This window comes from Bos mutus, chromosome X (genome assembly GCF_027580195.1).
Source record: "Bos mutus isolate GX-2022 chromosome X, NWIPB_WYAK_1.1, whole genome shotgun sequence".
Taxonomy (NCBI): domain Eukaryota; kingdom Metazoa; phylum Chordata; class Mammalia; order Artiodactyla; family Bovidae; genus Bos; species Bos mutus.
The window spans coordinates 95,039,117-95,057,582 of NC_091646.1; the positions used below are offsets into that span (position 1 = coordinate 95,039,117).

At 38.8% G+C, this 18,466-nt stretch overlaps 1 protein-coding gene across 3 annotated transcripts in view; it reads right to left on the reverse strand.

Annotated features, from left to right (window-relative positions):
* Positions 1-2,701: 2,701 nt before the first annotated feature.
* Positions 2,702-18,466, reverse strand: part of CFAP47 (cilia and flagella associated protein 47) — a 502,187-nt gene continuing 486,422 nt past the window's right edge. For 2 of the 3 annotated variants that reach the window (XM_070365963.1, XM_070365962.1), the window contains 2 exons: positions 16,211-16,370; positions 2,703-4,741 (listed from right to left, as the gene is read on the reverse strand). In XM_070365963.1, the coding sequence (XP_070222064.1) occupies positions 4,529-4,741; positions 16,211-16,370 (373 nt within the window). In that variant the 3' untranslated portion in view covers positions 2,703-4,528. Of the gene's footprint in view, positions 4,742-16,210; positions 16,371-18,466 lie in introns of all 3 variants that reach the window. The other variant, XM_070365964.1, reaches the window with a different exon arrangement.

An 18,466-nucleotide genomic window follows, 5' to 3' on the forward strand; every position in this document is an offset into this window, starting at 1 on the left:
GGGGCACTCCTAAAGACATTCCACAAAGCTGCCATCACCCTGATACCAAAATCAGACAAAGACACGACCAAAAAAGGCAATTACAGTCCAACATCTTTCATTAATATATAGATGTGAAAATTCCCCACAAAATATTAGCAAACCGAATGTAACAAGACCAAAAAAATCATACACCATAACCAAGTGGGATTCGTCCCAAATTCACAAGGATGGGTCATAATATGCAAATCAATCAATCACCACATCAACCAAAGAAAAGACAAAAACCACCTGATCAAAAAACTAAGAGGAAAGGACACTCCTAAAGACATTCTATAAAGCCACCATCAACTAAGGTCCTACTGTATAGCACAGAGAACTATTAATATATTCAATATCATGTGATAAACCATAATGGAGAAGAATATATATAACTGAATCACTTTGCTATACAGCAGAAATTAACACAACATTGTAAATCAAGTATACTTCATTAAAAAAATATTGACTACGAAATGAAGAAAAAACAACTAGAGAAGTAGATGGCAAATCTTGTATCCTGCTACCTTCTTGAATTCATTTATTAGTAGTAATAGTTTTTGTGTGGAGATTTTAGGATTCTCTATAATCATGCCATTTGCAAACAGTGACAACTTGACCTCTTCTCTTTCGATTTGAATACCTATTTTTTCGTTTCTTTTGCATGGCAAGGACTTCCAACACTATGTTGAATAGAAGTGAGAGTGGGTGATGCCCTTTGAATTTTAAAAGCCACTGGTATTTACAACTGATGGACTAAGAAATGATCTAAAGTATACAAAGCAACAGTTTCCTCTCCATAAATCCCCTAACACCTTTGGATTCTTAGAATTTCATTCACTATTCCATTTTGTCTACTTGAGTTGCTTCTGTCACATTTTCATTTGGACAAATAATAGTCAGCACTAACATTTCTAGCTACAGATACCTTTTTTGAAGAAGGTAACATCCAGGATTAAATCTGAAGCATCTAATGTAGCATCGCCATTTTAAGCATTTTTGAAATATTCACAACATGAAATAATAACATGTCCTCCAGGTTCTTATTCACACGCCCTTCTCTGCATTTAAGTATGTAAATAATCCAACAGTACAGCAGAGGTAGGGACAGACAAATAATCTATGACTCTATACTCAAAGAGACATCTTCCAAGGGCTAGAGAACAAGAAGGACTTTTAGAAATTTGTAGAATTAGTTTTTGTCCTTTCCAGGATGGCAAATCTGGGTATGTGAGCCTCCACTCTCCTCTACTTCAATAACTGCAGACAAGATTAACTGATCTCATAGATGTGTCTCGAGAATTCTACTTAACACCATCCAAAGAAATTATGATCAATCCACTGACAGTGGTTCCTAGAGGTCATTCCTGGCCCAGTACAGAGATTGCCAAAATTTTTATTTACAGTATCAGAGAGTAAATATTTTATTGGAGAATAATTGCTTTACAGAATTTTGTTGTCTTCTGTCACACCTCAACATGCAGACAGTAAATATTTCAAACTTTGCAGCATATGGCTTCTTTCCCCTTAACTTCACTGTTGTATTACAAAAGCAGTTACAGACAATATATAAAAAAAAACGAGGGACTTTACTAGTTGTCCAATGGCTAAGACTCCAAGTTCCCAATGCAGGGGGCCCAGGCTCAATCCCTGGTCGGGAACTAGATCTCACATGCCACAACTAAAGATCTTGCATGCTACAAAGAAGATCCCATGTGTGCAATTCAGACCTAGGGCAGCCAAGAAAAAAAAAAAAAAAAGGATGTGGCTCCCCCCAAATTTTATTTATAGACAATGAAATTTAAATTTGATGTAATCTTCTTGTGTTATTCAATATTCCTCTATTGATTTTTTTCAGCCAATCAAAAATGTAAAAAGAATTATTTGCATAAAACAGGTGGTAGACTAGATTTAGCTATACTACCATTCTGAAGGAGATCAGCCCTGGGATTTGTTTGGAAGGAATGATGCTAAAGCTGAAACTCCAGGTACTTTGGCCACCTCATGCGAAGAGTTGACTCATTGGAAAAGACGCTGATGCTGGGAGTGATTGGGGGCAGGAGGAGAAGGGGATGCCAGAGGATGAGATGGCTGGATGGCATCACTGACTCGATGGACGTGAGTCTGAGTGAATTCCGGGAGTTGGTGATGGACAGGGAGGCCTGGCGTGCTGCGATTCATGGGGTCGCAAAGAGTGGGACACGACTGAGCGACTGATCTGATCTGATGCCAACTCTTGTTCCTAGTACAATTATTTTATTTTGCACAAAAGGAAATAGGACACACAAAGGTGGCTTGTTTAAAATCACATGAATCACGTGTGGTAGAGGCAGTCATTTTGTCCCAAGTTGTCTTAAAGATAGTCCATGCAAGCATGTGTGTGTGCTAAGTTGCTTCAGTCGTGTCCGACTCCTTGTGACCCTATGAACTGTAGCCTGCCAGACTCCTCTGTCCATGGGGTGCTCCAAGCAAGAATACTGGAATGGACTGCCATGCCCTCCTCCAGGCAATCTTCCTAACTCAGGGATGGAAACCATGTCTCTTATGTCTCCTGCATTGGCAGGCAGGTGTTTTTTTTTTTTTTTTTTTTTACCACTAGAACCACCTGGGAAGCCCAACAATGGTCTATATTGGCTCTTTAATATTATATTTCCCCTCAGTGATAAGAATCAAACAACATATTCTCCTTTAAGAAAATAACATTTTTCTGGATCATTTTGAAATATATCTTTATTACTTTAAGACTCAATATAGGATCATATGGAGTATATATGCTTATGTGCATGGATTTATAAGTTGAAATCATTTTTCAATTTTACTACCAATGTACTCCTGTACTTTAAACTAATTCCAATATTTGCAACCAGTTCATTTTATAACACATATAGTATAAAATATTCAGAGAATAGATTTCAGTTCAGTTCAGTCACTCAGTCGTGTCTGACTCTGCAACCCCATAGACTGCAGCATGCCAGGCTTCCCTGTCCATCACCAACTCCCGGAGCTTGCTAAAACTCATGTATATCGAGTTGGTGAGGCCATCCAACCATCTCATCTTCTGTTGTCTCCTTCTCCTTCTGCCTTCAATCTTGCCCAGCATCAGGGTCTTTTCAAATGAGTCCGTTCTTCACATCAGGTGGCCAAAGTATTGCAGTTTCAGCTTCAGCATCAGTCCTTCCAATGAATATTCAGGACTGATTTCTTTTAGGATTGACTGGTTTGATCTCCTTGCAGTCCAAGGGCTCTCAAGAGTCTCCTCGAACATCACAGTTCAAAAGCGTCAATTCTTCGGTGTTCAGCTTTCTATATATTCCAACTCTCACATCCATACACGACAACTGGAAAAACCATAGCTTTGACTAGACGGACCTTTGTTGGCAAAGTAATGGCTCTGCTTTTTAATATGCTGTCTAGGTTGGTCATAGCTTTTCTTCCAAGGAGCAAGCGTCTTTTAATTTCATGGCTGCAGTCACAATCTGCAGTGATTTTGGAGCCCCCCAAAATAAAATCTGTCACTATTTCCATTGTTTCCCCATCTATTTGCATGAAGTGATGGGACCAGATGCCATGATCTTAGTTTTCTGAATGTTGAGTTTTAAGTCAACTTTTTCAATGTCCTCTTTCACTTTCATCAAGAGGCTCTTTAGTTCTTCTTTTTCTGCCATAAGGGTGGTGTCATCTGCATATCTGAGGTTATTGATATTTCTCCCAGCAATCTTGATTCCAGCTTGTGCTTCCTCCAGCCCAGCGTTTCTCATGATGTACTCTGCATATAAGTTAAATAAGCAGGGTGACAATATACAGCCTTGACATATTCCTTTCTCAATTAAAACCAGTCTGTTGTTCCATGTCCAGTTGTAACTGTTGCTTCTTGACCTGCATACAGATTTCTCAAGGGGCAGGTCAGGTGGTCTGGTATTCCCATCTCTTTAAGAATTTTCCACAGTTTGTTGTGATCCACACAGTCAAAGGCTTTGGTATATTCAATTAAGCAGATGTTTTTCCGAAACTCTCTTGCTTTTTTGATGATCCAGCGGATGTTGGCAATTTGATCTCTGGTTCCTCTGGCCTTTCTAAATTCAGCTTGAACATCTGGGAGTTCACAGTTCACTACTGTTGCAGCCTGGCTTGGAGAATTTTAAATATTACTTTACTAGTGTGTGAGATGAGTGCAATCATGTGATAGTTTGAACATTCTTTGTTCAACAGAATAGAACATTTAGAATAGATTTAGTCAGTTTTAAAATAAAATGCAGAAGCTCTATTATATTGATACTTGAAATAGTAGTTCTCAGAAATATCTGAAAAATGAAATAACCATCATTAAAATATATTTAACTCTACTTAAGACCAAGAACGGCAACCCACTCCAGTGTTCTTGCCTGGAGAATCCCAGGGACGGGGGAGCCTGGTGGGCTGCCATCTATGGGGTCGCACAGAGTCAGACACGACTGAAGCAATTTAGCAGCAGTAGCAAGACCAAGAAATATTTTGGGAAAAACAATTTTTTTTATTTATTGTTCAACATCAAACGAGCCCCCTTGATAGTAGAGGATACCCCTGTTCTTGTGAGTTGAGCATTTTCATAGAGAAAATTACGCCGACGAGCTGGCTTTTTGTCAAACATCTCGTTGTGAGCATCAACTTTGGCTTTTACTTTCAACGGCAGTATGGAAATTTGAGGTAACCCATTGATCTCATACAACCAGTACATATCTTCTGTCTAGAAACAAGGAGAGGAAGAGACTTTATACACAATATCCAGGGACTCAGAAAAATGTGAGAAAATACTTACCAAATTAACAACTTCTCTCTTCTCCATGTAAGGTATGGGAAGGGCACAAAACTGAAACTGCATTTGTGCATTAAGGGCACAAATCTGATAAATAAATGATTAGTGTGGAAAATAAATTCAGGAATGCATTTGGCTTTATGAATTAAAAAACATTCAATAAAAAGTCACACTTAGAGGTCTGCCCTGTGGGTGAAGCCATCTATTTGGTTTGCATGAGACTATCACCTAGCATGAACTATATGTAATGGAAATAATACCTTGCAGGATTTATCTAAGGGAATTCCAATATGGCTATAGAACCAACTGGTATGATGTCAAGCTTCTGTTTTTAAGATTATGAAAGTACATCATTAATATAACTACCTGTAATTATTGAGCATGGTGCAAACTCATTAATGAAAATCAAAATTTAAATCCAAGTCAGTACAGCTTACATAGGAATTTACTTAAAAATCCTTCATTTCTTCTGCATTTTTGTGCAGAATGACAATACTGAATTAGGTTGTCTAGCATTTTCTGCACATTTATGTTCATACTTAAATCACATTGCTCTTACAGAGTTTCCTGATGCTACCTGTGTTTATCCAGGACTTCTGCCTCACATAAGAATTGTATCATGTATGTTCAGAAAACTCACTCAAGAGAAGTTCAGGTCAAGAAAATACTGTAGTCATTATCAGGATTTAATATGTAATGTGATATCTGTCAATGAATGTTAAATTCAGGAATTTCTTGCACATCTGGAATGGTCATGTTTTACTTGAAACTGGCCCTTCTATCCCAGGAGGACCAACCCCATGTCCAAGGAGCCGTGGCTGCGTGGGCGCAGGAGGGCCTAGAGGAGCTATCCCACGTTGAAGGTCAGGAAGGGTGGTGGTAAGGAGATACCTCTCGTCCAAGGTAAGGAGCAGCAGCTGCGCTTTGCTGGAGCAGCCGCGAAGAGATATCCCACGTCCAAGGTAAGAGAAACCCAAGTAAGATGGTTGGTGTTGCAAGAGGGCATCAGAGAGCAGACACACTGAAACCATACTCACAGAAAACTAGTCAATCTAATCACACTAAGACCACAGCCTTGTCTAACTCAATGAAACTAAGCCATGCCCATGGGGCAACCCAGGACAGGCGGGTCACGGTGGAGAGATCTGACAGAATGTGGTCCACTGGAGAAGGGAATGGCAAACCACTTCAGTATTCTTGCCTTGAGAACCCCATGAACAGTATGAAAAGGCAAAATGATAGGATACTGAAAGAGGAACTCCCCAGATTGGTAGGTGCCCAATACGCTACTGGAGATCAGTGGAGAAATAACTCCAGAAAGAATAAAGAGATGGAGTCAAAGCAAAAAGAATACCCATCTGTGGATATGACTGGTGATAGAAGCAAAGTCCAATGCTGTAAAGAGCAATATTGCATAGGAACCTGGAATGTCAGGTCCATGAATCAAGGCAAACCAGAAGTGGTCAAACAAGAGATGGCAAAAGTGAATGTCAACATTCTAGGAATCAGCAAACTAAAATGGACTGGAATGGGTGAATTTAACTCAGATGACCATTATATCTACTACTGGGGACAGGAATCCCTCAGAAGAAATGGAGTAGCCATCATGGTCAACAAAACAGTATGAAATGCAGTACTTGGATGCAACCTCAAAAATGACAGAATGATCTCTGTTCGTTTCCAAGGCAAACCATTCAATATCACAGTAATCCAAGTCTATGCACCAACCAGTAACTCTGAAGAAGCTGAAGTTGAATGGTTCTATGAAGACCTACAAGGCCTTTTAGAACTAACACCCAAAAAAGATGTCCTTTTCATTATAGGGGACTGGAATGCAAAAGTAGGAAGTCAAGAAACACCTGGAGTAACAGGCAAATTTGGCCTTGGAATACAGAATGAAGCAGGGCAAAGACTAATAGAGTTTTGCCAAGAAAATGCACTGGTCATAACAAACACCCTCTTCCAACAACACAAGAGAAGACTCTATACATGGACATCACCAGATGGTCAACACTGAAATCAGATTGATTATATTCTTTGCAGCCAATGATGGAGAAGCTCTATACAGTCAGCAAAAACAAGACCAGGAGCTGACTGTGACTCAGATCATGAACTCCTTATCGCCAAATTCAGATTTAAATTGAAGAAAGTAGGGAAAACCACTGGACCATTCAGGTATGACCTAAATCAAATCCCTTATGATTATACAGTGGAAGTGAGAAATAGATTTAAGGGCCTAGATCTGATAGATAGAGTGCCTGATGAACTATGGACTGAGGTTCGTGACATTGTATAGGAGACAGGGATCAAGACCATCGCCATGGAAAAGAAATGCAAAAAAGAAAAATGGCTGTCTGGGGAGGCCTTACAAATAGCTGTGAAAAGAAGAGAAGCAAAAAGCAAAGGATAAAAGCAAAGATATAAGCATCTGAATGCAGAGTTCCAAAGAATAGCAAGAAGAGATAAAAAAGCCTTCTTCAGCGATCAATGCAAAGAAATAGAGGAAAACAACAGAATGGGAAAGACTAGAGATCTCTTCAAGAAAATTAGAGATACCAAGGGAACATTTCATGCAAAGATAGGCTCGATAAAGGACAAAAATGGTATGGACCTAACAGAAGCAGAAGATATTAAAAGAGATGGCAAGAATACACAGAAGAACTGTACAAAAAAGATCTTCATGACCCAGATAATCACGATGGTGTGATCACTCACCTAGAGCCAGACATCCTAGAATGTGAAGTCAAGTGGGCTTTAGAAAGCATCACTACGAACATAGCTAGTGGAGTTGATGGAATTCCAGTTGAGCTATTTCAAATCCTGAAAGATGATGCTGTGAAAGTGCTGCACTCAATATGCCAGGAAATTTGGAAAACTCAGCAGTGGCCACAGGACTGGAAAAGGTCAGTTTTCATTCCAGTCCCAAAGAAAGGCAATGCCAAAGAATGCTCAAACTACCGCACAATTGCACTCATCTCACACACTAGTAAAGTAATGCTCAAAATTCTGCAAGCCAGGCTTCAGCAATATGTGAACCGTGAACTTCCAGATGTTAAAGCTGGTTTTAGAAAAGGCAGAGGAACCAGAGATCAAATTGCCAACATCCGTTTGATCATGGAAAAAGCAAGAGAGTTCCAGAAAAACATCTATTTCTGCTTTATTGACTATGCCAAAGCCTTTGACTGTGTGGATCACAATAAACTGTGGAAAATTCTGAAAGAGATGGGAATACCAGACCACCTGATCTGCCTCTTGAGAAATTTGTATGCAGGTCAGGAAGCAACAGTTAGAACTGGACATGGAACAACAGACTGGTTCCAAATAGGAAAAGGAGTACGTCAAGGCTGTATATTGTCACCCTGCTTAATTAACTTATACGCAGAGTACATCATGAGAAATGCTGGACTGGAAGAAACACAAGCTGGAATCAAGATTGCCAGTAGAAATATCAGTAACCTCAGATATGCAGATGACACCACCCTTATGGCAGAAAGTGAAGAGGAACTAAAAAGCCTCTTGATGAAAGTGAAAGTGGAGAGTGAAAAAGTTGGCTTAAAGCTCAACATTCAGAAAACGAAGATCATGGCATCTGGTCCCATCACTTCATGGGAAATAGATGGGGAAACAGTGGAAACAGTGTCAGACTTTATTTTGGGGGGCTCCAAAATCACTGCAGATGGTGATTGCAGCCATGAAATTAAAAGTCGCTTACTCCTTGGAAGGAAAGTTATGACCAACCTAGATAGCATATTCAAAAGCAGAGACATTACTTTGCCAACAAAGGTTCGTCTAGTCAAGGCTATGGTTTTTCCTGTGGTCATGTATGTGAGAGTTGGACTGTGAAGAAGGCTGAGCGCCGAAGAATTGATGTTTTAAAGTGCGGTGTTGGAGAAGACTCTTGAGAGTCCCTTGGACTGCAAGGAGATCCAACCAGTCCATTCTGAAGGAGATCAGCCCTGCGATTTCTTTGGAAGGAATGATGCTCAAGCTGAAACTCCAGTACTTTGGCCACCTCATGCGAAGAGTTGACTCATTGGAAAAGACTCTGATGCTGGGAGGGAGTGGGGGCAGGAGGAGAAGGGGACGACAGAGGATGAGATGGCTGGATGGCATCACTGACTCGATGGACGTGAGTCTCAGTGAACTCTGGGAGTTGGTGATGGACAGGGAGGCCTGGCGTGCTGCGATTCATGGGGTCGCAAAGAGTTGGACACGACTGAGCGGCTGAACTGTACTGAATTGGCCCTTCTATCCAGTTCATAGTAATTAAGTATTCAGAATCAATGAGTCTGGCTTTGTTGTTGAGCAGACAAACCAAGAACCATACTACAACTGGGTTAAATAACATTTTACTTCATATAAGGATGTTCAATTTGAAAACACAACTACATTTTGGTGATTGTGCATAAGTGGTTGTAAATGTTTATAAGTGACTCACTTATGGGTACAAATGTATGAGCTACATGAAGGAACCTGCATCCATGCCCGAGCTTAGTGGGTACACAGTAGTGAGCTATGTGAAGGGATGTACTCTCCCATTCAGAACCTAGTGATACACATGGTAACTACATGTAAGTATCTGTTCTTTTGCCCAACATATCTACAAGACCATCTGAAAATAACAACCGATAAATACACTTTTAAATCCTAAATGTTACTGTATACATTTCAATTAAGTTTCAAGTAATTTTGCAGTAAGTGATACACAGAAATCTCTTGCATTCCTATACACTGACAACCAAAGATCAGAAAGATAAATTAAGGAAAAAATCCCATTTACCATCACATCAAAAAAAAAAATAAACTACCTAGGAATAAACCTATCTAAGGAGGCAAAAGACCTATACTCAGAAAACTATATGATACTGATGAAAGAAATCAAAGATGATACAAACAGATGGAGAGATATACCATGTTCTTGGATTGGAAGACTCAATATTGTGAAAATGATTATACTGTCCAAAGCAATCTACAGATTCAATGCAATCCCTATCAAACTACCAAGGGCATTTTTCACAGAATTAGAACAAAAAATTTTATAATTTGTATAGACACACAGAAGACTCCAAATAGCAAAAGTAATCTTGAGAAAGAAAAATGGAACTGGAGGAATCATGCTCTCTGAATTCAGACTCTACAACAAAGCTACAGTCATCAAAACAGTATAGCAGTAGCACAAAAAACAGAAATATAGATCAATGGAACAGAATAGGAAGTCCAGAAATAAATCCACACACCTGTGGTCAAGTAATCTATGACAAAGGAGGCAAGAGTATACATTGGAGAAAAGACAGTCTCTCCAATAAGTGGTGCTGGGAAAACTGGATAGCTTGATGTAAAAGAAAAGAAATAGAACATTTTAACATGATACACAAAAATACACTCAAAATGAATTACAGACCTAGATGTAAGGTCAGATACTATAAACCTCTTAGAGCAAAACACAGGCAGAACACTTTTACATAAATCAAAACAAGATCTTTTTTGATCTACCTCCTAGAATAATGAAAATAAAACCAAAAATAAACAAATGGGGCCTAATCAAACCTACAAGCTTTTGCCCAGCAAAGGAAACTATAAACAAAATGAAAAGACAACCCATAGAATGGGAGAAAATATTTGCAAACAAAGCAGTCTACAAGGGATTAATCTCCAAAATATAAAAACAGCTCATGCAGCTCATTATCAAAAACCAAACAACCCAATCAAAAATTATGCAGAAGATCTAAACAGTCATTTCTCCAAAGAAGAAAAAAACACATGAAAAGATGCTCAACATCGCTAATAATTAGAGAAAGGCAAATCAAAACTACAGTGAGGTATCACATTACACTGATCAGAATGCTAAGTCTTCAGTTGTGTCTGACACTTGGTGGCTCCATGGACTATAGCCTGCCAGGTTCCTCTGTCCACTGAATTTCCCAGGCAGGAACACTGGAGTGGGTTGCCATCTCCTCCTCCAGGGGATCTTTCTGAGACCAGGGATTGAACCCTGGTCTCTTACATCTCCTGCATTGGCAGGCAGGTTCTTTACCATGAGCACGACCTGGGAAGCCTATAACTGGTCAGGATGGCCATTGTCAAAATATCTAAAAACATAAATACTGGAGAGGGTGTGGAGGCAAGAGAACCCTTCTATACTGTTGATGGAAATGTAAATTGGTACATCCACTGTGGAGAACAGTGTGGAGGTTTCTTAAAAAACTAAAAGAAGAGCTACCATGTGATCCAGCAATCTCATTCCTGGGCATATGCACTAGGAACACCAAAATTTGAAAAGATACATGCATTCCAATGTTCATTGCAGCACTATTTACAATAGCCAGAACATGGAAGCAACCTAAATGTCCATCAATAGATGAATAGATAAAGAAGACATGGTACACATATACAATGGTAGATTAGCATTAAAGGGAATGAAATAATGCCTCCTGCAGCAACCTGGATGCAGCTATAAGACTATCATACTTAGTGAATTGAGTCAGAAAGAGAAATACAAATATATGATATCGCTTATATGTGGAAATCTTCTCGGAGAAGGCAATGGCACCCCACTCCAGTACTCTTGCCTGGAAAATCCCATGGATGGAGGAGCCTGGAAGGCTGCAGTCCATGGGGTGGCTGAGGGTCGGACACAACTGAGCGACTTCACTTTCACTTCACTTTCACTTATATGTGGAAATGTAAAAAATGGTACAACTGAACTTTAGAAAACAGAAATAGAGTGACAAATGTACAGAATGAATTTATGGTTAATGGGTAAGGCAGGAAGGAGGGATAAATTGGGAGACTGGGATTGACATATACACACTACTATATATAAAATAGATAAGGTATTCCTCTACCTAGGTTTCCCCAAGGGTCATAGTTGGTAAAGAATCTGCCTGTCAATGCAGGTGACCCAGATTCGATCCCAGGGTTGGGAAGATCCCCTGGAGAAGGAAACGGCAACACACTCGAGTATTCTTACCTGGATAATTCCATGGACTGAGGAGCCTGGAGGGCTACAGTCCATGGGGTCACAAAGAGTTGGACACAACTGAGCACAAGGACAGTGAAAATGATATGAAAGTAAATGAATACCTTCATGTCACTAATATGTCAAAGAATCACTGTGCTCTTACATAAGAATGCCAAATTGACTATTATATGCAATTATGTTTAAATGAATTTTAAAAAACAAGTATTTTTTAAACAGATGAAATTTCCACATTTAAGTAATGGTTATCTAGTTTGAAACGGAATCAACCAAAGCCAATGACCTCATGGAATAAATTCTCAAAGCTATGTTTTAAAGGGTACATTCTCATGAATGGAAACAATGTTAGCAGATGTGCTCTGTACCCACCTACATCCCTCAGAGGTTTCCATTTCATTGCTGCACAACTTTCAATTGCCAGTATCTTTACCTCTTTGAAGTTTTTTAGAAACTTCAGAAGGCTTCTCTGCTGTCAGGGAGTTAACAATCCTTGGGAGCAGTCCTCAATCAATGATTGAACAGTGGCAGGTGGTGTATAAACATTCCAAACTTCCTGGCCCCCTCAAGTGTGAATATTCTAAGGTATGGGTTCCACATGATTTCCCAGAGAACGCCCACGGTGTTAAATCACAGGGGCCCTCTCTGCTAATTGCCTTGGTAAATGCACCCTTTATTGATTTCTATTCCTTCTGTGTCTCATATCCTGGCTTCTCTACATCTGTTTCCTGTGATCACATGGTAAATATGCTACATGTACTTGAATCCTTATTTTAGGATCTGCTTATGAGAAAATACAAACCAAGATACATGTATATAATACCATTTCCCACAATTTCATGACAATGGCCAATTCCCTTAAAACTAATATATGTAATTTATGCCTATGCCTAGGCCTCTCTACATATAAATATTTCTTTTGTACAATCCTTATATATTTTATCTTGGGTAATTCTAGAGTTCTCACAAGTTTGTATAAACTAAGATTCATCATGTCCACCATGGAAGCTGAATGGACTGTCCACTCTGAGTTACAGTGCTTTTTGTAACACTCTGATTAAGTTAACTTAAGTCTCTCAAAGCTAGTGCTATATGCTCTGTATAATAGTGGAGAAAAGACACTTTTTACTCACTCTAAATATGGTTTAGTTGAAAGGGAACTTATGAAGCTTGCTAACATGGTTGTTGAAGTTTGTAAAGGGTAATATTTAACTAAACTGTTCTTAAAAACACTTTTAATTTCCAATTAAACACAATGAAAATTATATGTTTCATATGTTACAAGTATTAATTGACTTAATGTTTCAAACAGTTTTAAAAAGATGATAATAATGTAAACAATAATTTTCATTTAGACAGTGAATTAACTTCTAAAATTCTTCACATTTATTATGTGAGACATCATGTTGTTATCATTAAGAGCAGGGTTTTGGAGTCAGACATTATTTGAACCATGATTTCAAAATCATTGATTTGATATATGTAATAAAATTTATGAACACCAAGGGCATTATACTGGGCATAAAAAGCCAGTCTCAAAAGCTTGCACATGATTCTATTTATATAATATTTTAGAAATCACAAAATCATAGGAATGGAGAAAAGATTACTAGTTGCCATGGGTAGACAGGGAATTACAGTGTTGGACTTGACTAGAAAGAGTTAGTAAGACATAGTTCCTCTGCTGTGAAGGAAGAGTTTTCCACCTCACTTGTGATTATAGGTATATACATCTATGCTGCTGCTAAGTCGCTTCAGTCATGTCTGACTCTGTGCGACCCCACAGACGGCAGCCCACCAGGCTCCCCCATCCCTGGGATTCTCCAGGCAAGAACACTGGAGTGGGTTGCCATTTCCTTCTTCAATGCATGAAAGTGCAAAGTGCAAAGTGAAAGTGAAGTCGCTCAGTCATGTCCGACTCTTTGCGACCCCATGGACTGCAGCCCACCAGGCTCCTTGGTCCATGGGATTTTTTAGGCAAGAGGACTGGAGTGGGGTGCTATTGCCTTCTCCGTATACATCTACGAATGGATTCAAATTGCCTAGAACCAGACATATACAAACATACACACAGACACACAAATGGATGTGAAAAGCACAAAACATGGAATAGGGTCTCTTCTAGTTAACACTATCTTGTTAATATATTTGTTTTGATATTTTACTACAGCTGTATAAGATGTCACCACTGGGAGAGCTGGGAGAAGGATTCATAGGACTACTATTTTTATGTCTTTACATATTTATTTAAATGAAAAAATATGAGATGTATGAGTCAAGTGAAAATTTGAACACTAAATGGATACTTAGGGGCTTCCCTGATAGCTCAGTTGGTAAAGAATCTGCCTGCAATGCAAGAGACCCTGGTTCGATTCCTGGGTTGGGCAGATCTGCTGGAAAAGGGATAGGCTACCCACTCCAGTATTCTTGGGCTTCCCTTGTGGCTCAGCTGGTAAAGAATCCGCTTGCAATGTGGGAGACCCTGGTTTGATCCCTGGGTTGGGAGATCCCCTGGATAAGGGAAAGGCTACCCACTCCAGTATTCTAGCCTGGAGAATTCCATAGATTGCATAGTCCATGGGGTCGCAAAGAGCCAGACATGACTGAGTGACTTTTACTTTCAAATGGATATTTAGTATGCACTGGTATTAAGGAATTATTATTAATTTTTAGATATGATAATGGTATCATGGTTAAGATTTTTATCTTTTAGAGATCAACAGAGAATATTTGTAGGTAATAGGAAATCTTGGATTTTCTTCAAAATAATATGGGAAGTGAGGAAGGGGGTGGAAACATACTTGAAACAGGACTGGCCTTGGGTTGATAAGAGTTCATGCAGGATGATGAGTGCACAGAGAGTAAGTATTCTCTCCATTTTGGGGCATATTTTAAATTCTCCATAATAGAAATAGGATCAACAGTGATTTCTTAAATCAAAATAGTGATTTCTCAATTTTCCCCATATACACTTTATCAAACTATACTACTTCACACTAATCAAAATGTTATATTCTCAGTTGATCCCATATAAACTTATTCTTTCACAGAAACCCTTCAGTTCTGCTGCTACTGATTTAATTGTTAAGTCTTCACAGGGAAATCAGAAACAGAATTTTGTTGGTAAAACTTCCTAAATATTAATAGTTAATTTCAGAAATATCCACCATATGTTATAAACTGAATATAATTTTATTCACAAATCTCTCTTTAAAATATCATTTTAAGAAGTAAGCACATTAACATAATAATTGTAATCAAATATTAACTCAGGAAATAGTTATGTGCAGCAAGGCTCCAGATGCTTTATATTTTTATTACCTGGATTGTAAGGGGTCTCAAAAAGATGAAAAATAAATGCTCTTCTCAAGCAATATTCAAAATTTTTCTCTATTCATTAAAACAGTAACAACACATTTTTCTGCGGGTGGGGCTGCCTAATTAGTGTCTGACTCAGAAGTCTAGTAGTCACTTTGGCATCAGTAGTTGTGTCTCGAAATATGACTACAATTCCCTTGTGCCTGGGCTACTGAAAAAAGACAGTGGGAATAGACATCTTTTCCAAAATAACTTGAAGGTTACCTTTAGCCAAACGTTCATAGTAGGACAGATGTGGGAAAATTTATGGAGAAATTCTACTTACTGAATAAATTTTCAGAGTTGTATTTACCTTAAATTTTAACAAAATGATCACTTTAACATTATTTTATATTAATGGCCCATTTCACACTATTTTGTTTCAATTCAAAATAAATTTTATTTTCTGTTTAATTTTCTTCATTTTAGACCTTAACATTTTCCTAACACCTTATCCTTTATCCTTTGAAATCAAAGGTTTCAAAATCCCTATTGGAAATCACCTAAAGTCTTTGAATAAAGGGGTGTGGTGTTCAGTTGTGTCCTACTCTTTGCAACTCCATGGACTGTAGTCTGCCAGGCTTCTTTGTCCAGGGAGTTTTCCAAGCAAGAATACTGGAGCAGGTTGCCATTTCCTATGCTGGAGATCTTCCCAACCCAGGGATTTAACCTGCAACTTTTGCATCTCCTGCACTGCAGGCAGATTCTTTATCTCTGAGCTACTTGGGAAACCCAAAGCCTTTGAATAGTCTATTATAGGAAATCATATGTCTATACAAATAACTTTTCAGTCATTATTTATCTCTTCCACAATTCCTCAGTGTGGAAAAGAAGCAATTTCCTATTTCCATTGATGATAAAAACATTTGGGTTATATTTCACATTTAAAATTTCTTTTTTGACCAAAAGGAAATTAAAACAAGCAAAACAGTTGAAATATGTTGACTTTTGCAAGATAATGTTGCTGTTCTTTACCATTGATCATTGAGTGAAAGTTTTTTTCCCGAAGTCATTCAATGAATTTTGTGACATCAAATATCCTCGACTATTACCTTTCTAGAACTCACCTGTATTGCTAATGTTGCTTTGTATTTCCTGCTGTACATTGTGGGTATAAAACCCACAGTGATGAGAGTTCCTTTAGGAAGAAGTTCTCCAATCTGAGGTTTTACAAAAAATTCAGGATCACTGCCAGGTAGGAAGAATGCCATGAATGACTCAGGATTTCTGGAACAAAAATATATTATCAATGTTTAAAACTTTATCATTACCTTGTTCTCTGTATGAAAACTGGGGATAGGGCTTGGCTTATATCCCATTGCATAGGACTACAATTAAACATTAATGGTGCTTTACAGCCATGAGTCTGATACTTTTTACTTTATGGAATGCTTACAGAATAACAGTGATTGGGCATTTAAAAAATTACTGGAGTGTCATTCTCTCCAGGGTGACAAAAATGGAATCTTAAAGATTTTTAAAATCATATCTTATTTCTATAGTGTACAAAGAATACAATGCCATTACTATAAAAACTGGAAGAATCCAAGGTCCCAAATGAAAATTCAATTATTTGTAAATAGTTCAGTTCAGTCGCTCAGTCATGTCCGACTCTTTGCGACCCCATGAATTGCAGCATGTCAGGCCTCCCTGTCCATCATCAACTCCTGGAGTTTACTCAAACTCTTGTCCATCGAGTTGGTGATGCCATCCAGCCATCTCATCCTCCGTCGTCCCCTTCTCCGCCTGCCCCCAATCCCTCCCAGCATCAGAGTCTTTTCCAATGAGTCAACTCTTTGCATGAGGTGGCTAAAGTATTGGAGTTTCAGCTTTAGTATCAGTCCTTCCAATGAACACCCAGGACTGATGTCCTTTAGAATAGACTGGTTGGATCTCCTTGCAGTCCAAGGGACTCTCAAGAGTCTTCTCCAACACCACAGTTCAAAAGCATCAGTTCTTCGGCGCTCAGCTTTCTTCCCAGTCCAACTCTCACATCCATACATGACCACTGGAAAAACCATGGCCTTGACTAGACACACCTTTGTTGACAAAGTAATGTCTCTGCTTTTTAATATGCTATCTAGGTTGGTCACAACTTTCCTTCCAAGGAGTAAGCGTCCTTTAATTTCATGGCTGCAATCACCATCTGCAGTGATTTTGGAGCCCCCAAAAATAAAGTCTGACACTGTTTCCACTGTTTCCCCTGTTTCCCCATCTATTTCCCATGAAGTGATGGGACCAGATGCCATGATCTTCGTTTTCTGAATGTTTAAAAAAAAAAAAAAAAGCCAACTTTTTCACTGTCCTCTTTCACTTCCATCAAGAGGCTTTTTAGTTCCTCTTCACTTTCTGCCATAAGGGTGGTGTCATCTGCATATCTGAGGTTATTGATATTTCTCCCGGCAATCTTGATTCCAGCTTGTGCTTCTTCTAGCCCAGCGTTTCTCATGATGTACTCTGCATATAAGTTAAATAAGCAGGGTGACAATATACAGCCTTGACGTACTCCTTTTCCTATTTGGAACCAGTCTGTTGTTCCATGTCCAGTTCTAACTGTTGCTTCCTGACCTGCATATAGGTTTCTCGAGAGGCAGGTCAGATGGTCTGGTATTCCCATCTCTTGAAGAATTTTCCACAGTTTATTGTGATCCACACAGTCAAAGGCTTTGGCATAGTCAATAAAGCAGAAGTAGATGTTTCTCTGGAACTCTCTTGCTTTTTCGATGATCCAGCAGATGTTGGCAATTTGATCTCTAATAACTCAATATCTAAAATGCCTGACCAAAACAGTTATCATAAAGTCTTGTTTTTACTATTATTCTAATGTGATATTTGCTTACTTCTTTTCAGTTTTATACTTGCTAAGTGAGATGTAAGTAATTTATAGGTTCATTAAAAATTCTTGGGCCTGGAGATGAGCTGCTACGATCTGAAATGAACTTAGTGACATTTAAGATTCAAGTTACCATCTTGAAGTCAATGTAGATTACATTTGAGATGAAGACTGTGAAAGAAGTTGAGGAACTTCTTGGTAGAGGAAAGCAGGAGGGAGACCGAGTACATGGGAGGCTGTGAGAAATTGAAAATCCAATTGACAGTGGAGATGCAGGCAGAAGGTAAAGAACAATTTCTTAGAATTAAGATCCAACAGTGAAACATCAAAGAGGACATGGGAGATTCAGGTTGGGACTCAGGGATCCTTTCAGTAAATGTGTATTGAGTTTCACAGCAGGTGGTATGAGAGAGTGGATTATGGACAGAGATGACCTAGACTGAAATCCTAGCTGTATGTGGGAGCATGACTTCAGGCAATTTAGTTTTTT